A 25,583-nucleotide genomic window follows, 5' to 3' on the forward strand; every position below is an offset into this window, starting at 1 on the left:
TTCTTAAAGACAGTTGTTACTATTGCAGATCATGTGATTTGTACCTTAAGATTTCGGGAGAGTACAGAAGCAACATATTGTAGGGCACTCAAGGTCTGGTTAGGATAACAGGACAGACATAAAGGAAATGGCAAACCTGAGTTGGAGGGTCAGGCTGGTTGGAGGTCAGAGCAATGATGGAAATACTGGAGAGGTGAACTCTGGTCTCACTGGCTAACGTGATGTGCAGTGGAGGAGTAGGGTGGGAGTATATATACCTGTATAGTGGGTGGTAGGATGCCAGTGTTGGTTTCACTAAAGAGTAAAACAGAGAGGGACTGACAAAGGGAGATCAAGGTGGAGTTTCTCCCTGTTGCCTGCTAGCACAGAACAATAATGAGTACCCGTGGCCTCTTGTACATTGATGAGAAGTTGCCACTCTAAACGGTGGTCTTTAGTAGTGGTTTTTATTAGTGGTTTTTAGTAGTCGGACCTAGTAAACTAAGCACTATAAGAACTCTTAAAGGAAAACTCAATAGAATTGATCAGCTCATTTTCATGACCCTGGTTGGCCTAACATACTGGGTTTATAACTTCAATAGCAAACATTTTTAGGATAGCCGAATCAAGACAAGAAAGTAGAGAGTATTTTTATGCTTTATATAATGAAAATGTCTCCATTTACTTTGGAAGTCTATGAAAAGTACTGTTTACTTAAGATTAGAGGATTCTAGATTAAAACGGCCACTTACCTTGTTCTTCCATTAAATTACCTTTCTGCAGAAAACTCAAAACATTTTATAAGTAAAAATTAATTGTGTTTGCATTATTAATTTACAGTCATCAAACCTAGTATCTGGGTCACGGTTTTCAAAGTGTATTTTATGGTCATTTTCAGTAAGGAAAAATATGTTATTCAGTACCATCACTTCTCTGTCATTTGAACCTTAACAATACTTTAAACTGAACATTTTGACACCCAGATTTAAAAAGAAAAGGAAATTAAAAAAAAAGACAAAAAAACCCTCTGATGAAGCACACCAGAGGGCGCCGTATTCTGGTTCTTCCTGAGAGAACAGTCCTTTAGACTGAAGTTTGCATTTCCATTGAACAGGTATGAGAGTGCTTATGGAGTGCTAGGCAGAAGGGACCGTTCTTGTTTTACCTTGCGGAAGCTCTCCGTTCCAGGTAACGAGTCTGGTTTTTAAAACAGTCACTTAAGAAGGTTAATTATTTATTGTTCAAACATTTTAGAGCTCCTTTAAAAATTGTCTCTGTGCTAATTCCTATTTTGTGTTCTGAATGGGAACACAGCCTTTGTCCTTTGAAAGCAAATTTAATTTCTGGAAACAACCTAAAGTGATTTGGCACTACGGAGATTAATAAGGTAGATGGTCAAACCAGACAGTGTTGGTTATAGTTTTTTTCTTAAAAAAACTAAAAATTAAATTCTTAATTTGTTAGCTTTACATGAGATGTTATGAAATGGTAGAGAATAATATGTAATTGGATATGAGACTATACCAGTTGTGTTGTAGAAACTGAAGTGAGAGTCATCATTAACTCTTTCTTCTTTCTGACCACCCACTGGCAAGTCTTGTTACTTACTATAACATGTTATCATAATAAATACTCATGAAATCACCTCCCAGCTGTAAAATGGCAACATTGACATGACAATAACTTTAATTTTTCTGCGTGGCTTCCCTTACTTAGTCCTGAGGTAACTAGTGTTGTGTTCATCATTTGCTTGACTTCCTTTTCATATACTTTTATCACATATATATGTGTTCCTAAAAATTACATTTTGGTTTTAATTGTTTTGACTTTATAAAGAGTATCCTACTATATATAATCTTAGGCCTTTTGTTTAAACTCAGAATGATATTGCTATGACTCATCCATTTTGTTACGTTTAGCTGAGGCTCATTTATTGTGACCACTGTACACTGTTTCATTCTGTGACTAAATCACAGTTCATTTGTTCATATCAACTGTAGATAAGCATTTGAGTTGTTCCAGGGTTTGCCATGACAAATAGTGACATCATGGACATTCTTATACGTATGTCCTAGCATACAAATGCAGCTACTCTCCGATAATAAAGCTCCAATAATATAATTAATTATATTTTCCTCTAGCACATCTGTACTAAGAATGGAATCTTTCTGCTGGAGTTTTCTACATTCCAAAAGGATTTAAGCAAAAAATTCATGAAAAATTTCCAGAATGATAAATTGAACTTACTCATTTCTCACTAACTAAAATCTAGGGAGCCAGTTATTTCTGGTCCTTGGAGCATTCGTATGGTCTTATTTCCCCTTCCTACCTGTTGTCAACATAACTAAGAAAGAATAATCTAGGTTAAAAATGATGTGTAGACATAAGTAGCTATGGTAGGCATTTGGCTAGATGAGGCTGAGTTTCCATGAGGTACTTGGTTTCATGAGCTAAGTTCAGGTTAAAATAGACCTCTTTCTCATCCTAGTACCTCCCGTAATTCAGTCTTACTGAAATCGAGAATACTGATGTATTTTCTTGGACTGCCATAATTTATGATTTAGAAAGTGTTCTGCTCATATAGTGTGGGGAAGTGTGGATATGAAGACCAGCCAATTCCATCTTACCCATGCATACAGCTTACCCTTTGACCACTTTGACAAACCTGAGGATATTGCTGAAATGCTTCCCTACCTTTACTCAGAGTTTAACTCCAGTTTGTTCACTTAATATTTATGAAGTATGTGTGTGTGTCTGGCATTTTGCAACACTCTATTCTTGTGCCAGGAAAACAGCTTCAGGCTTTTTCTTATTTTTAGGCAGAAAAGGTAGCTAGTCTTAGAAGTGTCAGAAATGCAGTCTGGAGAGACTGGAACTCGTATGTTTATTTATTCTGTGTGTTCAGGACTGAGAAACTTTAAAAAACAAACAGGTAAAAACCCCTCAGATCCCACAGTTGACAGAAAAATCAGCGAACTCTCAGAAATTAGTTGACAATCAAACATTCAAGTGGCAATGAATTGAAACAGGCTGTTTTCTTTGTTGCATGCATCATGTTGTTTGGACACAAATTTCTTGAAGAGTAGGGGATGCATCCAGGTTTTTAAGGAGATGGTTTTATATTTAGTAGACCTGGTCATGTGTCTTCTACTTAGAGGTACATGGTAGGATCACTCAAGTCACAGTTTTCAATATGTATGTGGGATTGTATGCCAGGATAGACTTTCTGCAAGGGCAGTAGAGTTCCCAGTTTTTCTCCCTTCTTGATAGAACCTTTATATTTAACTGGCTTAATGTAGAACATTTTAACACAGAAACCTAAAAGAAAAGAAGTTAAATTAGTTATTATCTGGGTTTCAGTAGCCTTGAATCAGAAATTCAAAAAATAACAAGAGAAGACAAAAAGAAATGAGACTTGATTGAACTCAGTGAGGGAACAGAGGAAGGTGACAAAATTCTATCAGAAATGAAGACTAGATGCCCAAGGGAGAATAGATTCAAATGAGGATTTAATGAAGACATTGAGAAATAGCAGAAAAACACTAGGTTGCTGAGAAAATTGAGACTTTTAACATATTTTCTTGTTCTCACCCAGGATAATTTCAACTCCAAGACCTATTCTAATAAAGTGATTAGACTTGAAAGACAAAGAAAAATGGACATAATTGGCACAAGAATGCAAATCTTTCTAAACATTGAAAGAAAAAAAATTTAAAAACAAAGACCCACCAAATGGAGAAGTAGAGTTAATACTGTAATTATAATGTAATATCACGATGTTGGGACCACATACATGAGGTATATCTATAAATGTTAACTCATCTGTTAAAAAAGAAAATTCCTACTGGCTTGAAAACCAAAACCCAACTCTATGCTGTATCCAATAAAACACAATGCAAGGGGCACCTGGGTGGCTCAGTGCGTTAAGCATCTGTCTTCGGCTCAGGTCATGATCCCAGAGTCCTGGGATCGAGTCCCGCATCGGGCTCCCTGCTCAGTGGGGAGTCTGCTTCTCCCTCTCCTTCTGCCCCTCCCCCTGCTTGTGCTCCCTCTGTCTCTTTGTTACTCCTCAAATAAATAAATAGAATCTTTAAATAAAAGAAAAAGGCAAAGAATTAAGGGCTGGATCAAGATTTGTCAAGCAGATGGAAATAATAAGACTAGCAAGGGTTATGATTCTATTATCAGAGAGTATAACTCAAGCCGAAAATCACAGAAACAAGACAAAGGAGGACAATTTATACTGCGAAATACAATGAAGATACAGCAGTTGCAACTGTCCATATGCCAGATAACACAGAAACCATGTATAGAAAGCAGAGACTATCTGAGATACAGGGAGAAATAGAAACATACCAGTAATAGATTTTAACACACATATCAGTGAAAACAGGCAAGTGAACAGAAAACATAAGAAACGCCTTAGAGTTGTGCTGTCCTCCATGGTAGCCACTAGCTACACGTGGCTAGTCTGCACTTGAAGTGTAGCTAATCACAGATGTACTTTTAAGTATAAGATGCCTGATGGATTTTGGAGACAGTACAAAAAAAGTAAAATATTAGTAATTTTTTGTTGCGTTTTGAAATGATAATATTTTAAAGATACGGAGTTAAAATATATTATTAAAATTATTTTCCCTGTTTTTTAACTTCCTTAATGCAACTACTAGAAAATTTTGAATTATATACATGACTTTTATTCTATTGGACAGTACTGCTATAGAAAATCTAAACAAAATCAATACAGTATGTCTTAGGTACATGTGAAACAGAGTATGTCCTCAACACTGGAAACCAATATGACAACTAATATTACAGTGCAGGAAGACCTAAATAAATGGAGGATATAACATGTCTATTCATTGGAAGATTCACTACTTTTAAGATATCAATTTTTCTTGATCTATATAATCAGTGCAAACCCAGTCAAAGTCCCAGCAGAATTTTTGGTGGGAATTGATAAACTGATTCTATAGTGTATCTGGAAATGCCAGTGACCAAGAATTGTGAAGGCAATCTGAAAGAAGGACAAAAATTGAAAGATTTATACTATCAGATATCAAGATGTATTTTAAAGCTACAGTAATGAAGACAGTATGGTATTTGTGCAAGATTGACACAGTGACCAATGAAACACAATAGAAAGACCAGAAACAGACCTGTGTATATTCAGACCATCATTTATGACAAAAAATACTATACTGCAGTAACAGTAGAGGAGAAAACAGTCTTGTCAAGTTAATGGTACTGAGTCAGATACCAATATGAGAAAAAAAGATCTTGATCCCTACCATATTCCTTACATAAAACCCAATCCCAAATGGATTGTACATTTAAATGTGAAAGATGAAACAAAGTTTATAGATGAAAACAGTATTTTTATGACTTTAGGATGACAAATGGGTCTTAAACAGGTAAAAAGTGTGCTAACAATAAAGGAAAATATTAAATTGGACTGCATGAAAAATAAGAATTTTGTTTATTAAAAGACAGCATAAAGAAAGTGAAATGTAGAGGCACCTGGGTGGCTTAGTCGGTTAAGCATCTGCCTTCGACTCAGGTCATGATCTCAGGGTCCTTAGATGGAGCCCCACGTTGGGTTCCTTGCTCAGCAGGGAACCTGCTTCTCCCTCTCCCTCTGCCTGTTTCTCTGCCTACTTGTGATCCCTCTCTCTCTCTATATCAAATAAATACAATCTTAAAAAAAGTGAAAGTGAAAGGTAATTCATGAAGTGGGAGAAGATATTTACAACACACAGATCTGACAGAGGACTCATATCTACAATACACCAAAAACTCCTACATACCAATAAGAAAAAGGCAGAAAATACAGGGCAAAGTACTGGAATAGGCACCTCTCAAAAGATAATATCCATGTTATCAATAAATATGAAAAGGTGCTTAGTTGCACTAGCCATCAGGGAAATGCACATTAAAGCCAATGAGGTACCACTACATACTTAATCAGAATGGATGAAATGAAAAAGGTAGATAGTGCCAAGTATTGTATATGGAGCAACTGGAACTTTTATCCACTCCTGGTCGGTGTGTAAAATGGAAGAACTACTCTAGGAAACTGACAGTGGCTGCTAACGCAGAAGGTGAACATAGCCCAAGTGACCCAGCACGCCCACTCCTACAGCATTCTGCCCTCACTGTGTTGATGCCAATTATGCATTCAGGAACTGGGGAAATGGCCACAGAGTGGATTTGTGGACACACTGGGACCACTGTCAGATGGACCCTGATGAAAAACTACATTGATCACCTGACCTTGGAAGCCTCCAGTCTGACTCGTTGACCACAGTGGCCTTTTGGACGTCCAGGATTAGTGTCATCTTTGAGTGAGTGTCCAGTAATCTCTAAGAAGCCTAGTTATTTCTTCTTCCCCAATGTACAGCCATCCTGCTAAATAACTGCAGGTCCCTTTGAGGATAGCTAGAAGTAAGGTTCATTGGTATAAATTTTCAGCCGTGTCACAGAGCCCTTCCTCAAAGAGACTCAGCCCCGGTTTCTTTCAAGGGGCTCTGGGATTGTGAACTGGGTCAAGTCTGGGAGTTGGTGGAGGGTGGGGGCAGGTTTTGTGACCCACTCTTGTGATGAGTAAAGTCACAGTTTTGTTCATCAGAGTCTTCCCATTTATACAAATCAAATAAGGCTCTAGCAGGCTGCCCATGTGTTCAGCTCTTGGGTCACCGTGATTAGCTAGACAATGCCACAGATCTCTGTGCTTCAGATGAATCTGATTACCGCTTCAGGTCTGTTGCCTGTTGGGTAACCATGCCAACCTTGGCCTTGCCTACTAAGTGGACCCTTTCCGGTGGCAGCAGTTTCTCTTGTCATTTTGGGCATATAGAGGACAGCTTCTCAAGAACCTGCGGTCCCTCACGGAGTGTTTCTTTCTCAGGGCTGGGGTGAGGGCAGTGTCTTCAGGGCTCACTTCCAACAGGAATGCATATTTATGTTCATTACAAGATGCATGCAGGAAAGTTCATAGCATTTTCGTAGTCACCTAAAACTGGATGCTACCGAAATGTCCATTTAGAGAAGGATAATTACATAGATGAAGATGTATGCATGTAATGGAACAGCCTACATCATTGAGAATGAAATCACATGCAAAGCAAATCTTGCAGACATGATGTGGAATGAAAGAAGCCCCACAAAGAAGACTGCATACTGTTTCGTTCTGTTTATATCATTTCCCAAGACAGGCAAAACTAGCATATGGTGGCATAGTGATTATCCTTGCTGGGAAGAATGAATATAGATAGCCCAGGGGGGTCTCTCGGATGTTGCTGAATTTTTTTTCTTGTTTGGGTGATGGTTATATAGTGTTACTTTGTGAAAGTTTAGGAGCTGTGTGCTTATGCTTTGTGCACTCTTCTGTGTGAGTGTTATACCTCAGTGGATTAAAAAAAAAAAACAACAAAACATAAAGAATAGGCCCATACCTGGAGTACTAGGTGACCCAACTTTACCTAGAACAAAGAGGCCTTGGAAAATATTTCCCAGTCAACTTTTGCAGGAATGCTAACATCTTTGAAGTGTGGGATTTTGGTAAATGAAAGTATCTACTTATTAAAGTGAATACTCTTGAAAGTGATTTTGTTTGTAGACTGTTGGACAAAACCACATGGGCCACAAGAAGAAAGTCCTTCAGTCAGCTATGGGGTTAGGTAGAGTGTGTGCGTAAAGATGGTATCAGGGGAAGAGCTGTTTTCGTTTGGTGCCCTATGTCCTTTCTATTGTAGATGTCATCATTTTGAAGGAAGTATGAAACTTTGGTCTATGGCAGATGCATTAAATAAATAACCATCAAACATTTCCAGGATGTGTCCCAGGTGTATACAACACCTCTTACCTCTTCCAGATATCCGAACACCGTTATTAATGGCATTTTTGCTTTTATAAGGCTTCTCCTGGCCCACAATCATTCCGGTGAAAGGTGCATACACGGTAGATCCATCAGAGCACAAGACATCCACACCTGGGTGAGACTTGTGATTTCTAGAATGTAAATAAGAATGAACAGACTGAGAAAATGCCCTGGGAACTTTATTGCCCAGAAATGTGGCATTCACTCACTGTTCCCAGACTAGGATATCAAACCCTGAAACTGGAGAACATGTTGGGATGTCCAAGGTTTCCTTACTCTTCTTTATCTCAATTTTAACCTCCCTACCTGCAGATAGTAATAATCATATTGTAAAGATTAAAGCATTTAAGATAGTATTTGGTATTTAGAGAGCCTTTAAGAATTTATGAACTTTGATTACTATATGGCATTTTGGGGGAAATGAGACAGCTATCTATGTAAGTTAATTTTATAGATATATGAATCTTAACCTCTTCAAGGCCACTTACAAAAGAGTTGTCTTTTTATGGGGACCTGTCATAAAAGAATCACATTACCCTCATCTGATTTTTGTCTCAGTAATCCAGAAGTCATTATAAACATCATTTACTGTTGGGGCATCTGGGTGGCTCCAGCAGTGAAGTGTCCAACTCTTGGTTTCGGCTCAGGTCATGATCTCGGGGTCCTGGGATGGAGCCCCGAGTTGGGCTCTCCTCTCAGTGTGGAGTCTGCTTGGGATTCTCTCTCTCTCTCCCTCTGCCCCTCCCTGCTGTGTGCATGCTCTCTCCCCCTCTCTCTCTCTCAAGTAAATCTTTTTAAAACATCATTTACTGTATATGATATTTTAATACAGTGAGTGATAACTCCTGAATTTATTAGAGTGAATGTAGCACAAACATGAAATGATCCCAGCTTGTGAGTGTTCTTTAAGTTGTCTCTGACAAGCCTCACTGTTGTCTTTATGCTCACTCTTACCAACCTCTTCTCCAGCCGAGCAGGCTAGTACCTGAAAAGTCAGATTGATGACGATTGTTATATGTTTGTTCCCCTCCCTCTTTCTTTATTACATGCTGTGTTCCCAATTCAGAGCCCATACTTGAAGCAGAGTTCTTGGAAGCTACTCTAAAGATACTAGTACAGCTGCTTTCATCTCTGAATCCTGCTGTCAGAGAGAGATGACTGTGAGCGCTTGAGGCAAGGACACTAAGCAGAGAGGTTAAGAACCATTAAGAATACCTTTGAGCAGGGCTCCTGGGTGGCTCAGTCGGTTAAGTAACTGCCTTCAGCTCAGGTCATGATCCTGGAGTCCTGGGATCGAGTCCCGCATCGGGCTCTCTGCTCAGCGGAGAGTCTGCTTCTCCCTCTGACCCTCCCCCCTCTCATACTCTCTCGCTCTCTCATCCTCTCTATCAAATAAATAAGGAAAATCTTAAAAAAAAAAAAAAAAAGAATACCTTTGAGCAGTGTACTGGCCACAGCCGTGACCGTCACACGTCCTGATCTCATTGGAAGACTTGCCGGCGCAGATACTAGCCCATGGTCCAGCCAGTGCTAAGAAAGAGAAACATGAGAAGTAGATTTTCTGACTTCACATATTTCCAGTCTCTGTTTATCTTACATGTCTCCCAGTGGATTCAAAAGTTCTGTTTTCACTAGTTTTTCTCTTTCTGTAGGTTCTGGGCAGGTCTGCCTTTTAACTCTGGATTCAGATGGAAAATTAGCTTTTTCCCTGGCCATAAAATTCTGTTTTATTACATACAGAGTATTTATAACTGTGTATTTATAAGCATTAATCTCCATCATTACAGTTTGTTTCAGATTATTGACTCATGAGTGGCATAGATTGTGCTTTTCAAACTTTCTTTGCTTATTACTTGGGACCATTATGTTTAGGTGAAGCAAAAATGAACAGCATGGCTCAAAGAAATAATTCTAGAAATTCTAAAGTAACTTTGAAATGTTCCTTTATTGCCAGTCCTAATAATCAAATCCAAGAAAATGTTTGAATTAGAGAAGAAACAGACTCTGAACTAGCAAAGTTTATTTAGCACTAAATAAATCTCTTTCATATCCACAAACATGGAAGAGAGAGATTCTTAGAAATAAGAACCTGTCAGACCAATTTAGCCTAGAGTGGAGGGAAAACACAAGGGAAAGAAGGGAGTAGAAATATTACCAGAAATAATTATATGAAAAATTGTATAGCAGTAAAGCATGGAGGAGGGGCTGGCTGTCTCGGTGTATTTTGTACACACTTGTTTTAGGTAGAGCTTCTCTTTAGTAAGCAGTAGATAAATACTCAATTGAATTAAATTTCCTGGATTTCCAGTGTTAACATTCACAGAGAGATGCAGTTAGCAAACTCATCCTTTTATTTTGAAATAAACTAACAAAATAGAAGCAAAAGCAAGAACCAGCTAATTTGACTGTTGATTTTATTTAAAGATACTTTACTATTCATTAATATACGTGCTATGAGAGGAGCTACAGAATATGGCCATTAAAGTATGTTCTTTAATATACTTTTTAGAAGATGGGTTTCAAATGTCTTACACCTTTGAGCCAAGCTTCAAGTCAACATCTTGATCGAGATATAATACCATCACTTTGGCAACAAATATTTATCCCTGGGAATTGAGGCAGATATTAGACAATTTATTAACTGACTCATTTTTCTCTCCTGACTCTTAAGGGAGCATTCCCCTTGTCCTAATCCACACCAGTTGCTGTTATCAGGAATCCTCCAAATTCCATTCTTACACAGACTCTTTATTTTCTAATGATGTTCCAGTTAAATCCTAGACCAAGATTGACAGACTTTTCTTTTAAGTCCTCCATTCCACTTTTCTGTTTCCCTTGTTAAAGAATCACAATATTCAGGTGGAAATCATGGAGGGTCCCCTATCCCCAGCCACGTATTCTTCCTAGTCCATTTTCAGTCATCAACTACGTAAGTTTCTGTTGTGATTGTGATATTAATGACTTCTAAATCTTTTATTAAAATTTTTTTTAAATTAGCCAAGATTCTAAAATTGTTTTTTGACTTACCAGTTGACATCAAGACAGCAAAAACGAGGACTCCTGTGGAAAACATTTGGCTTTTGCTTTCCTTATGACGTTTCTTCCTCTGGTAATGTGAATTGCCCCCACGCTCTTTAAAGAACAGCCGGTTGAATTATTTAGCCTCAGAATGTTGCATCTCTCATTTCTTTAATTTAGTGTGAGGTACACACAAAAAATACAAGAATGAAGCAAGTCAAAGTTGAATATTCCCTGGGTAGCTATTTGGTTCACATGTAGGACCTATGTAAAAGTGTTTGATCTGAAGAAGGTAATTTTATTGGAAATGCTGACTAAATATTAACAGAAAATGATAAGCCTAGGTGACTGTCTTCTGGGCCATGGCTGGCTTCATGAATGGCTGTGTACATAAGAAAAGTATAAAAATATGCACAGATTAACTTTAGTATAATAGGCACCCCTGAAGAGGGAGGGAAATAGAATTATGGAGGGGTATACAGAGTGCTTAAACTCTAAGATATTTTGTAAAAAATACGAGAAGCAAATAGGTAAAAGTATTAATTTGTTAATTATCAGAGGTAGATACAAGGCTATTGGTTATATTAATATATGCGATTTTCTGTATATTTCCAACATGTGTTAACACCTCCTTCTTGTTATGCTTAATATTATATGAGGCCCTGGGATTTCCTGTGGAAACATCCCCATGTAAATAATTTGTCGGGGGCTGTGGGAGACTGAGGTTGTGGCCCTTCCCTGCATCCACACTCTTACCATGTCTCTTTAGAGGCAGAGGTGTTTTCCCAACCTTTGCTGTGTGTCTCAGCTCTATGACCTGCTTTGACCAATCAAATGAGACACAAGTGATAGTTCACGAGTAGAGCCTGAGCCCTACAGGGAATTGTGTCTCTGACCTTGTGTTCTGCCTTCACTGTGCGGACAGCCTTCCCAGACTAACCTGCTGGCCCCTGGAAGAGAGTGAAAGTCACACGGAACAAACCCACCCTAGCCAGGCCACCCCAACTGCAGCCAGCCTGGCACACCCCCTCATTTACATTAGAAAACCATCAGCTCTCAGAATTATGGAGCATTAAGGAAATATTACGAGAGTTAAAGCAAATATAAGCTAGCTAACTGAACCCGTGTTCTGGAAGAGGCTGACTAATATCCGTTTTGAACTGGCATCCCAGGGCCTGAAGGCACTCGCTGTTTTCTTGTGTATTATCAGGGATTGTGAGGAATGTTGAGGTGATGGCCACATGGTGGAGATCTTTTGATTAGAAACGCTGACCTGTTAATAGACAGCTTTGAATGAGACCTTTATCTTCTCTGAGCTGTACATCCTCACAAGGAAATGTATGTGGATGTCTGGTTACTTGTTGGGTTACGGTTACCGAAGGACGTTTAACGTTTGCAAGATAAGGTCAACTATCAGCATTAAGTTGACCTCTCATGTCTCCCCCATGCCTCATGCCTGGACCATTTTATTTTTATTAGCACTTTCACCAAAGGTAGATGGGTCAGGAGGAAGACAAATTAAAACTGGCTATAATTCCAGTTTGAGGGCAGGGGTATTAAAAACGGCTTCCTGTATTGAGACTAAACTAGAGGTGACTTACCTCTTTCACCACATCGTTCTCCTCTCCTGTTAGAAAGGTTTGAAATAAAATAACTTGAGAGCTCATGTACTTGCAAGGCTTGATTGTTTCCTCCTGTCTTGTCCCTGCTTCTCTGTAACTCCGTCTCCTGCTTCCTCTGAGGTAGTAAGCTCGCCCGGAAATGCCAGAGGGAAGGGACTGGTTGGATTCAACTCGAGTTGATGAACCAGTTGGTTCTGATAAAAACCACTGAATCCTATACTTTGTTCTGATTAGCCAAAGAAAGCACTTGATTTTCTTATTTTAGGGCTAATTCTATCCTTTTGTTAATAATTTATTTTTACTAAGTAGCTATGTTTATTGTTCTGATTATATCAGTAATGTATTCTTTTTTAAAAGATTTTATTTATTTATTTTAGAGAGAGAGAAAGGGAGAGGGAGAGGGAGTTGGGGGAAAGGCAGAGAACCCCAAGCAGATGCCATGCTGAGCTCAGAGCCCCGCACGGGACCTGATCCCACAACCCACACGCAACATAGAGCCCAATGCAGTTCTTGATCTCATGACCCTGGGATCAAGACCTGAGCTGAAATCAAGAATTGGGCACTTAAACAACTGAGACACCCAGACACCCCAGTAATACATTCTTATGGCATAAATTACCTCCCACATTTCAAAGGAGTATGAACATTCCCCACTAACATTTTTGGGTATATGTGTTTCTCTTTTAATTTTGACCTAGTCTCTCTTGTTTAGGAAAATATCCCTGTCTTATTAAATACTCTCTTCAGCTGAGGTAGCACTAAAAGCTAAATGCAAGAGAAGACTACGGATTTTAATAGAACACTAAATAACAGAAGAGTTGACGTTTTGGGTATGTTTGAGTGCTTCCACTTGTGAAAATTTACATGAAACCTTTTTGGTTTTCCTTAGCTGTGGGAATAGTGGATGAGAGGGCAAGGATACAGTTTCTCAGTAGCTTTGATCTTTGATTCGATCTGCAGTTTGGAGGCCTTTGTGAAAGGGAGGAGGCCAATGTGCTTTGCAAAGGGTTGTTGGCCTGGGTGACCTGACCAAACACATGGACTCTCTCCTCCTGTGTTTCACTGGAACAAACCTGCCTAGAAACAGCATGCTGTGTTAAGCTACTGATTTATTAAACAAATGCATTCAGAAACCTGAAATAAGTCCAGAACTGCTCTACTAAAGTCAGCCCTAAAACCATGATTAGAATAAAGAAGGCATTAAATACATGTTTTGGCTAGTAGAAGCCTTAACCTCATGATGAGGCCCCATCTGGCATCTTCCATCTCTGATTCAAGAATGCTGAGTGAACATTTAAATCCATTCTACCTTCTTCAACCCCCGCCCCCCCTTTCCCGCCATCCTTCACAAATCCTCTGTGTAGACAGGGAATAGTAACGATTTCAAGTATGAGACATTAGTCACCACAGCTTTGGGAGGTGAAATTAGCAAGGGGGTGGGACTTGATTACAAAAATAATTTTAACGTGGAGAATTGTTCCTAAGTTTTCTAATGTATGGGGTGCTTGACTTACCCTAGAAAACAGAAACTTAAAGAAGCATTTTCTAATAAGCCATTTACTTTTTCATTGATGGAATAATGGAAGGGATAGGTTGCTGTCCTTGCAATGGAGCATTCAATTTTTTGTCTTAAGTATCTTATTTATTTATTTATTTTGAAATCAGAGAGAGAGAGAGCACAGGCAGGGGGAGTGGCAGGCAGAAGGAGAAGCAGCCTGCCTGCTGAGCAGGGAGCCTAATGTGGGGCTCGATCCCATGACCTGAGCCGAAGGCAGACGCTTAACAGACTGAGCCACCCAGGCATCCCGATTTTTTGTGTTTTAAATTAAGTTCTATAGTACTGAAAGCAGAAAGCTCTCTTTATGAAATGTAGACACAGCACTTCAAGGTTAGAGGGATGTGGCCAGGAGGTTTTCTGGCTAGAGGCCCCTGAGGGAACACCGTATCTCAGAGTGCGAGCCATGTGGTACAGTTAGCATGACTTTCCTGCCTGTGTTCAAGGCGGACACTCCGTATCAAGCATGATCGTCTGTCAAACTACTCAGACATGTCCTCATGATCTTGCTCATTGCGGAGTCTTTCCCAACTGTAAATATGTTAAAATTAGCATCTGCACTAAAATCTACTTGTCCTTCTTGATTGAGGTGAATTTACCTTCATCCAGAGTCTGGCTCTTAGTTTTTATTCAGTATCCCAGAGTCTGATGCAAGACAAGTGATTCAGATTCATCAGGTTACTGGAGGTTAAATAAATGAGCACAAAGGTAGGTAGGTAGATAGATAGATTAGGTAGGATTTTCAGTGGAGGTGATTCCTCTCTACTGATGGGATATGCTCCCTTCTTCATGTTAGAACCTTTGGGAAAGTGGTTGATGAATATAGAATGAGAGCAATAAGATAAAGAATTTTAAGGGCTTTTCCAACCATGTGAAATCTTTTTTTTTTCCTCTTGATAAAATGGATTAGAAAATGTTTCCTTCTTGGGTGACACCAAATGGGCCCATGAACCTCTGTCTCCTCCATTCCCTTTCTGGCACCCAAGGCCCATGCTTTTCAACTGGGAGTACCTGGAGGTAGGCCAGGTAACACAGAAGTGGTGACACCTGTATGCTGAGTGAAATAAGTCAATCAGAGAAAGACATGTATCATAGGACCTCACTGATATGAGGAATTCTTAATCTCAGGAAACAAACTGAGGGTTGCTGGAGTGGTTGGGGGTGGGAGGGATGGGGTGGCTGGGTGATAGACATTGGGGAGGGTATGTGCTACGGTGAACGCTGTGAATTGTGCAAGACTGTTGAATCACAGATCTGTACTTCTGAAACAAATAACGCAACATATTTTAAGAAAAAAGAAAAAGAAGAAGATAGCAGGAGAGGAAGAATGAAGGGGAGTAAGTCAGAGGGGGAGACGAACCATGAGAGACGATGGACTCTGAAAAACAAACTGAGGGTTCTAGAGGGGAGGAGGGTGGGGGGATGGGTTAGCCTGGTGATGGGTATTAAAGAGGGCACATTCTGCGTGGAGCACTGGGTGTTATGAACAAACAATGAATCATGGAACACTACACCAAAACAAATGATGTAATATATGGTGATTAACATAACAATAAAAAATTAAAAAAAAAAGAAGTGGTGACACCTGATATCAGTGTTTTTTCAGGATTTGGGAATGGGCCAAGAGGAAGAGGAATAACTATGTAGTAAATGTGTATATGTATTTTTTTATATCTGAGAACATATTAAATCTTCTTAAAGTTAATATTTAATTTACATATTATAAAATTTACCCTTTTAAAGTAATTCACTGGTTTCAGTATATTTACAAAATCATGTGGTCATTACCCCTGTCTAATTCCAGAATACTTTTATCACTGCAAAATGCAAAACCTTACACGTTAGTAATCACTCCCCATTCCTATCATCTCCAGCTCCCAGCACGTATTAATCTACTTTTCCTCTTTATGGATTTGCCTATTCTGAACATTTCATATAAATGAAATCGTACAATATGTGGCCTTTTCTGTCTGGTTTCTTTCACTTAGCATAATGTTTTCAAGGTTCATCCATGTTGTAACATCTGTCACTACTTTATTCCTTTTTACAATTGGATAATAAATAGTCCTTTGCATGAATATGCTACATTTTATAGTTGGTGGACTTTCATTTATTTATTTATTTATTTTTAAAGATTTTATTTATTTGAGAGAGAGAGAATGAGAGATAGAGAGCATGAGAGGGAAGAGGGTCAGAGGGAGAAGCAGACTCCCTGCCGAGCAGGGAGCCCGATGCGGGACTCGATCCCGGGACTCCAGGATCATGACCTGAGCCGAAGGCAGTCGCTTAACCAACTGAGCCTCCCAGGCCCCTGTTGGTGGACTTTTAGATGCTCTTTGCTTTTGGCTTTTATGAATATGGCTGTTATGCACATTCAGGTACAAGTTTTTGCGTGGACATATATGTTCAGTTCCCTTGGGTCCATCTGTCGGAATGGAATTACTGTGTGTTTAACTTTTCTGAGGAACTGTTAAACTGTTTTTCAAAGCAGCTACATCAGTTTACATTTGCACCAGCAATGCATGAAAGTTCCATTTTCTCCACATCCTTACCAACACTTGTTATTATTTTTCCTTTTAATTTTAAGTATCTGAGGGGACGTGAAGTGGTATCTCATTGTGGTTTTGATTTGAATTTCTCTCATAAGCAATGAGGCTGAACATCTTTGCATGTGCTTGTTGCGCACTTGTGTATCTTCCTTGGAGAAATGTCTAATTAAATGTTTTGCCCAATTTTTGATTGAGTTACTTATCCTTTTATTGTTGAGTTATAAGTGTTCTTTTCATATTTTAGATACTAGTCTTTGTCAGATACATGATTTGCAAATATTTTGTCCCACCACATGTGTTGTCTTTTCACTTTCTTGGTGGTGTTCTTTGAAGCACAGAAGCTTTTAATCTTAGTGAAGTTTACTGTATTTTCTCCCTTTGGGTCTTGTGTTTTAGGTGTCATATCCGAAAAATCTTTGATGGAAGGTCATGAAGGTTTATGCCTTTGTTTTATTTTAAGAGTCTTAGAATTTTGCATTTAGGACTTTGATACATTTTGAGTTAATTGTTGTATATGGTGTGAAGCAGGGGGTCCAAATTTATCTTTTTTGTATGTAGATATCCAGTTTTCCCAGGACCATTTGTTAAAAAGACTTATCATTTCCCTCATTTAATTTTTTTGGCACCTTTGTTGGAATTCTGTACTGTTGATTCTGTTTCATTGATTTATATGTCTGTCCTATGTCACTACCACACAGACTTGATTTCCTATAGCTTTCTAGTAAATTTCAAAATCAGGAAGGTGAGTCTTCCAACTCTTTCTTCTTTTTCAAAATTGTTTTGGTTATTCTGGATTCTTTGCACTTTCATATGAATTTTAGGATCAGCTTGTCAGTTTCCGGAAAAACTGAAAGGCCGCTGCAATTCTGATAGAGATTGAATTGAATCTTTAGATCCGTCTGGGGAGTATTGCTATTATAATGATGTTAACTCCATTTAATGATATTGAACGTGGAATGCCTTTTCATTTATTTAGATCCTTTTTAACTTATTTCAGTAAGTTTGGTAGTTTTCAAGGTACACATCTTGCACTTCATTTGTTAAATGTGTTACTAAGTATTTTATTGTTTTTGATGCGGTTATAAATGGAATTGCTTTCTTAATTGCATTTTCATATTGTTCTTTCCTGGTGTATAGAAATACAACTGCTTTTTGTATATATATCCTATATCCTACAGTCTTTCCAAATCCATTTATTTGCTTTAAGAGTTTTCAATTTTTGATGGCTTCATTATAATTTTTATATACATGCTCATATCATCTGCAAATAGGCTTTTTTATTCCTCTGTTCCTCTATTACTGCCTTCTTTTGGATTCAATAGATATTTTCTAGTGTACCTTTTATGTCCTAGTCATTTCTTTTACTATATATTTTTCAGTTATTTTCTTAATGGTTAGACTGATTATAACTTAAGTTATAACAATCTAGTTCAATTTAATGCCAACGTAATTGCGACAATATACAAAAAGTTTCCCCCTATATAGCTCCATTCTGTCACTGCTCTTCTCTACTTTGTCATACAAGTTATGCAGGTATATATTGTGTGCTCATCAACACCCAGATTTATAATTATTGCTTTATTTACCTATGTATTTACCTTTACTGATGCTTTTTATTTTTTTGTATGGGTTCAAGTTATTATCTAGTGTCCTTTCATTTTAGCCTGCAGGGCTTTCTTAGCATTTCCCGTAGAGCATATGTGTTAGCAACACATTCTCTCAGCTTTGATTGTCTGGGAATAGCTTAACTTCTTCATTTTTGAAGGATCATTTTGCCAGATGTAGAATTCTTATTTGGCAGGTGTTTTTCTTTCGGTACGTTCAGTTTTGGTTTTGTTTTGTTTTTCTGTACTGTGTCATCCCACTGCCTTTTGGCCTCCACAGTTTCTGGTGATAAATCAACCATTAACCTTACTGAGAATTCCTTGTCTGTATGAGTATTTTCTCTCTGGTTGCTTTCAGGATTCTTTTTTTGCCTCTGTCTTTTGGTAGTTTGGTTATGATGTGTCTAGTCTTGAGTTTTTGAGTTTACCTGGATTTTGTTGAGCTTCTCAGTTATGTAGATTAATGTTTTTCATCAAATTTGAGAAGTTTTCTTTACATATTTAAAAAAAAATTTTTTTTTTTTTTGAGAGAGAGCACGAATTGGGGCAGGGAGGGGCAAAGTGAGAGGGAGAGAGAAAATCTAAAGCAAGCTCCACACCCAGTCTGGAGCCCAACACGGGGCTTGATCTCATGACCCTGAGGTCATGACCTGAGCTGAAATCAAGACTTGTATGCTTAACTGTCTGAGCCGCCCAGGCACCCCTCTTTAAATATTCTTTCTGCCTTTTTCTCTCTCTTCTGTCCTTCTGGGACTCTGTTATGCATATATTGGTGTTCTTGAGGGTGCCCCACTGGTCTCTGAGCCTGTTAATTTTTCTTCATTTTTTTTTTCCTGTTCCTAAGACTAGATAATCTTAATCAACATATCTTCAAGTTTGCTGATTCTTTCTTCTCTCTGCTTAAGTCTGATGTTGAACCTTTGTAGAGAATTTTTTTTTTATATCAGTTATTGTGTTTTCCAACCCTAGCATTCTTACTTGATATATATATATTTTCTGTCTCCTTATTGAAATTCTCTATTTGGTGAGACTTTGTTTTCATACTTTCCTTCAGTCCTTTACACGTGATTTCTTTTAGTTCTTTGGACATATTTAAAGTAGTTGATTTATAATCTTTGCTTAGCCTGTGTAACGTCTGTTTTTCCTAATGACAGCATCTATTGGCTGCTTTCTGTGCTGAGTCCTCACATAAAGTTGTGTGGCTTTATGTAGCCATCAGAGCTGTGACCCCATGGGAAGTGCTTGTACCTATAGAGAATGTAAATGTCCTCTCTCTTTCTTTCAACTGTGCGCTAAGGACAGAGGACCCAAAATGAGGAGGTTACTCCTTACAACTCATCAAATTACATTGTCTGCTTTCACAGCTTATAGCCACTAATATTTTACCTGAGGTTGCTCTCAGGAACTCTTGTGAGCTGATTGACTCTCCATCTCTGAGAAACCTTTATGGCTAGAAGACATTGGTGGTCATCTACATAAAATAAAATCACTCTAGCCTGTGATATTTAAATTATACCTGAACTTTTCCCAAAAAAGTTTACTTTTTGTACCACTGGGTACAAATTTACAATCAAGAAAGACTCTACACTCTTTATTTAAATCCACCTTTTTTTTCTTCAAATGAGAGTCTCTTGGTTTTAAAATCCTGCTTGAGAATTTTGTCTTACAACTGACCGTTTGATTATAAGATTCCAGAATGCACTAAGCCCCAGTCAATAGACAACCCTCACTCTATCAGATACTTGCAGACCTACAGTGGGCATATTTCCTCACCCACTTTCACCATCTGCTAGTACTTTGACCAACAGAGAGCAAACAGCCCAGGGCCACCTAGGGAAACACAGACTTAGATTACCTCAAATCATGGTAAACAGATGTAATTGGCTCAGTGTGCTTTGAACCCTGAAATTGCACCACACACAGACATGGTCCGAGCATTGCCAGAGGTTACAACACACACATTCTTGGCACCATTGTTCTGATTGACTCAGTCCAGCTGAACATCTTAAGCTGAATGATTAATTATAACAATGGAAGAAAAAATGTCTCTCTAGCTACTGATACCCCCTAAAAAAGAAACTGTCTGGATGAATGACTTTCAGAGTCACAATACTACTTCACTGTTCCACGACACACGCCATCCCACATTCGGTGGGCAGTGTGTGCAGGGCACCGAATGCAGCAATGTGAGAATGGAAGATGAGGCTGGAGGCAAGCAAGTCTGCAAAAATTGACAACCTGGGAGGGGCCGACCCTGGGCATGGAAATGAGGGTGAGAATGGGCCAGGATGAGTGAAACAGGTAAAGGGAGTGTTGATTGTCCCGTAGCTGCCTGAGTCCATGAAGGATTGCAGAGGGCCTTATAAATCAACCCTAATCCCACTGTTTGCTTAGTTCCAATAGTAGAGATGGAATTTTTGAATTTCATTTGACTCCAGGGAGATCTGGAACTGCTCCAGGAATATTTGTGTTGGATGCTATGAAAGAGGATAGGGAAGTAATTTTTGGATACATGAATACATTTGTACAAGGACAAGGTACATTTGTGTTTCTTTCTGTCTTCAAAGTTTATTTTTAAATTGTTTTATGAGAAGTTATGTCAGAGATATAAAACATTTTTTTATGGTGGCTCAATAGAAGCTATCAAGAAAAGAAACGCAGTTGGACATTTTGGACATAAAAGATAGAATGTGACCTTCAGAGTATATCACCCCACCTAAACTGAACCTTAGCCAGCCAGCAGGGTAAACAGAAGTTTTCGGGGAAAATATAATAGTTCTTGGCTGGAAATATCTTTCATAATTCCAAATTCAGATAGGGTTGTCCCTTGAACAATAGGGATTTGAACTCTGCAGGTCCACTTACATGCAGATTTGGGTGTTTTTTTTTTTTTTTTATCAATATGGTACAATACTATAAATGTGTTTTCTCTTCCTTGACTTTCCTAATAACATTTTCTTTTCTCTAGCTTACTTTATTAAAGAATGCAATATACATGAAGGATACAAAATATGTGTTATTTGACTGTTTATAAGTAAGGCTTTTGATCAATAGGCTGTTCATAGTTAAGTCTTGAGGGAATCAAAAATTATACATGCCTGCCTAGGGCATCAGCGCCCCTAACCCTGATATTGTTCCAGGGTCAACTGTAATTTCTTTCTGCTAGAGATGTTTTTCCTTTTGCACTTAACAAAAGAGTATCCGTTTGTATTAATCAGGGTTCTCCCCAGAAACAGAACCAATAGTGTGTGTGTGTGTGTGTGTGTGTATGTATGTGTGTGTGTGTACAAAATAACACTATTATTTTTGTATGTATATTCTATAGTAATATATATATTCTATGTATTCAAAAATCACCCTCTATATACTAAAGAGAGAGAGAAAAAATGCAAGAAGAGTTATTTTAAGAAATTGGCTCACGTAATTTTAAATGCTGGCAAGTCCAAAATCTGCAGGCAGGCAGGAGGAAGACCCAGGGAAGAGTTGATGTTGGAGCTTGGAGTGTGAAGGCAGACTGGAGGCAGAATTCCCTCTTCCTCGGGCGACCTCCATCTTTTTTCTCTTAAGATTTTAACTGATTGAATGAGGCTCACCCACATTGTGGAGAGTAATTTGCTTTACTCTACTGATTTAAATGTTAATCTAAAAAAATGCCTTCACAGAGACATTTAAACTGGTGTTTGACCAATATCTGTACCATGGCCTCGCTAAGCTGATTCCTAAAATTAACCATCCCAGCACCTTTGCTTCAGAAATAAGAATTTAACTATGTACTTCGACTTCAAGAGTTGACCTAGAACAGAGACCAAACTTGGCATGCTGTGGGAGCCTGTGGCTGTGGGAGCCTTCATGGGACTTGAGGAAATTTCATTTTGTTGCTTTCATTTATGGAAGCTTTATGTCTAATTACGTTGTCACCGAAAACTTTCCTTATGGTCTGTCCAATTTAAGACTTTTGATGAGGAGTTAGAGGAGAAGTAAGACATAATGAAAATGATTGAGCCAGGGAAACCTCCCTAATTCCCACATTTCATTAGCGTGTTTTGCATTTTGTGAGCACTCTGCACATCCCTTTGTGTTTTACCAGTGCCAAACCATACAGAAACAGAAAGGCTATCGGGGAAGAGCAGAGAGTGGGTGGTGTCCTGGAACAAACAGAGGATCCCACAAGGGAGCATGCATTCAGGTTAGCCTGAGGCCCCCACATTTTCAAGAGCAAATAGCACAGGCTGTTCCAACTCATCATTGAAGAGCAATGTTAGTTGGAAGGGGGATTTCTAGCCAGGGTTTTTGAAACAAAAGTCACCTACTGCATGACTTAGTGCATTTGTTGATCATTATTAAACATTTTGAAATACCTTTTCATCATCAGAAATTACAGTTTGCCCCTATCTTCCCCAAATCTTGTTGTAAGAAAAGCAGAGAAAAGAGAAAAAGTTGCTTTGCCAAAATTAGAAGGGTTATGCAAAAATCCTCCATTGAACAGTTTAGAGGACTTCATTCCTTGGTGTGTTTCTTCTAAAAAAGAACAAAGCACATTTTTTTTTTTTTTTTGCATTTACTACCTCTTTTGTCCCTGCTCCTGGTTTGTGCCAAAACTGAGACTCAGATGAGTTACATGATGACTCTGACCTTGACTCCTGGGAAGTTCTCTTCTGCATCCATTGTCCTCTAAAGATGGTCTCTCTGGGATGACTGTTAATTCCCGGTTTCTTAGAACCATGAGAGCTCCAGGTCTGAATATGCAGGATAGAGATTTTCCCTTGTATATCTCACATTCACCTAAAGCCCAAAGTACCCAAAAGCAAAGACAGTGCTCTCTTCTGTAGGAGGCTGAAAATGTAAGAGTCGGGGGACCTAATTATTGAATGTTACCTGAGGCGGTGATGTGGGAAAGTGAGGGGGTGGTCTGGAACATGGATGGAGAATACATGACAATAAAGAAACATTTTACAGTGGTGACAGGGTATGTTAGAGAGTTCCTGTAGAATAGCTTCACAGTCTTCTGAGATGGGGTAAATAGACAATATGAAGATGGTGAAGAAATGACCATGAGCTTGAGATGATGCATGGTTGGAACTGGCCACTGTTGCTGAGAAATGAGACATAAAGAAAAGGATTGCCAAGCAGCTGGGCCCCAGAAAGCCAGGCGCTGGGACTCTCCAGTAGTGACTACCCAGGAGTGGAGGCAGAGGATGCGATGAGCAGAGGGAAGTCGAAAGGTAGCTAAAGCCCAGGGTTGACAAGCTTGAGTGGAAGTGCTGACCATGAGTTCTCAGCTCAAGAGACAAGAAAGAGTCCAGCTGGAAACGTGGAAGAGGTTTGAGGAGCTAAAGTCATGAGATGAGCCCTGGCAGGACTAGTCGGAATACTCTGTCCATGGAGCTCCTTCCTGCATCAAGCACCACCATGAATCCTTGTGAGTTTGCCTTCTCTGAACACTTTTTCTTGCTTCCCTTCTACTTGAATGTCTTTCTCTTCCTTAAGGTTCAGGTCAGGTCCTATCTGCTCCATGAAGTTCTCCTAGCTATTTCTAGATTTGTCAGCACCCTTTCTCAAAACTCCCTCAGAACTTTTTTGTGGGACACACAAATTACCTCAGAACTATAGTCATATATTATATCCATTGTATATATCTTATTTCTCTGCGAAGATTTGCAACTGTCCTGGTGTAAGAACTGAGTCATATGCTGCTTTTATTTTTCTAACGTGATAAAATGCTATTTGAATACAACTATGCTTAATTAAAAAAAGTATTGGTTGATTATCTAGTAAATGGCATTACTAGCATATACTTACTTGGAGACCAGTGGATTTTGTCAGATTTTTTCTATTTGAGAATTTGAAATATGCTGTCCTGGTCACTTATGAGACATTCAGAATATCTGTCAATTTATTTCCAGTATTGTTTATCTCTGTGAACCATTGGATTCCAATAAAATGTGCCTGGGAGAGAGGATTCCAAGCACTTTATTTTCACAGTTATTAAATTATGATAGAATCAAAAGAAGACTCTCTCCAGATATTTTATATTTCCTTGGATTAAGTAGAGAGCAGCTTTGCATTTTCTTTTAACATGGTGACTAGTATCTAGTAACAAATAAATATTAAATGATAGGGTATGATGAAGGATTAGTATATTGTGTAGATGACTTTTCTGCATGATCCAGAATGGCTGCCAGCAGGTCAGCCCTACCTCTAATTAACTGGTGACCTTGGGCAAGACACTTCCTCTTTCTCCTTCAGTTTCCCCACCCAGGAGATGCATGAGTGGACTTTTGGCTCAAGCAGTACAGAGCTCTTGGAACCCCTGCCACCAGCTAGTCTTCATGGCCACATTGTGGTCTTCCACTAGTGGGCGCCATTGAGCAGTCTTCAGAGCCTCTGCCTCTGCCTCAGCCCTCCAGAGCCGCCTGCAGCATTTCCCATCCTCACTGACGCATTTGGATCTGAAATGGCGCAGGATTATGAAAGTCGTTGGCATAATTCGATTCCATCAGCTATTTTGAAGGTCTTCCCTGGCCCTCTGGTTTTGAGTCATGCCCACACTGGAAGCCTGCAGTTTTGCCACCACAGCCTGTTGACATCGAAACAGTTCATCCTCTGGAAAATGCTGACTCTTTCTCTTAATAAGCAGTTAATCTCTTTCTACATATTGAAGACAGGCATCAACATCCCTGGGCTCCTGGACCAAATTTCACAGGCAAAATCTTAAAGATGACTTACCCTGTAGAGGTTCAGAGCAGAGGGAAAGCTTAGGAGTCCTTCTCGTCAAATCCTCTTGCTTTACAGAAGAAAGTCAGGTTCAGGGAGGAGAAGTGATTGGTCCGAAGCCACCCAGCCCCTCAGGGAGTGAGGCAGGGCTGGGACCTGGGGATAATTGTGAAGCAGAGGTAGAACCAAAAAGGGACCTTCGACTACATGGTTCCTCTTTACGACACCTTCAGTGATGTGGAGGGTGTGTGAGCTGCAGTTTGCATTAGTCTGGTTTTGTATAAACATCCTTCATGTTGCCTTTATTGGCAGCTCATTATATGCCAAGTGCTAGGCTGAGCTCCCCAAACGCGTTATGGCTCATTTAATCCCAGGCCTTGCAATCTGGGCTCAGAAGGATGGTCTCTGGAGCCTGCGACCTGGGCTCAAGTCCCAGCTCCACTTCTCAAGGGCCATGTGGATTGGGGCAAGTGAAATGCCCTCCCTGTGCCTCATTTTCCTCTGCTGAGTATGGGGATGAATACAAAACCTCCTTCTATTCAGTGAGATAAAGAATAGAAGCCACTCAACAGAGGACCTGGCTCATGGGAGGCACCCCAGAAATATTAGCTATTGTTTCTATCATTCTTAGTCCTTAGGTGTCCTTCATACTGATATGCAACA

At 39.2% G+C, this 25,583-nt stretch overlaps 1 protein-coding gene across 1 annotated transcript; it reads right to left on the minus strand.

Annotated features, from left to right (window-relative positions):
* Window positions 1–2,926: 2,926 nt before the first annotated feature.
* LECT2 (leukocyte cell derived chemotaxin 2) lies at window positions 2,927–24,996 on the minus strand. Its single transcript, XM_028103574.2, has 5 exons — window positions 24,933–24,996; window positions 10,886–10,990; window positions 9,292–9,388; window positions 7,844–7,989; window positions 2,927–3,297 (listed from the first exon to the last, which is right to left on the minus strand). Exons 2-5 carry the CDS (start codon window positions 10,929–10,931, stop codon window positions 3,131–3,133), a joined length of 456 nt encoding a protein of 151 aa, XP_027959375.1. The 5' UTR covers window positions 10,932–10,990; window positions 24,933–24,996; the 3' UTR covers window positions 2,927–3,130.
* Window positions 24,997–25,583: the final 587 nt, after the last annotated feature.

The sequence above is a fragment of the Eumetopias jubatus genome, unplaced genomic scaffold (assembly GCF_037043125.1).
Source record: "Eumetopias jubatus isolate StellerSeaLion01/CBP00866 unplaced genomic scaffold, mEumJub1_p1.0 scaffold_5, whole genome shotgun sequence".
NCBI classification, from domain to species: Eukaryota; Metazoa; Chordata; class Mammalia; order Carnivora; family Otariidae; genus Eumetopias; species Eumetopias jubatus.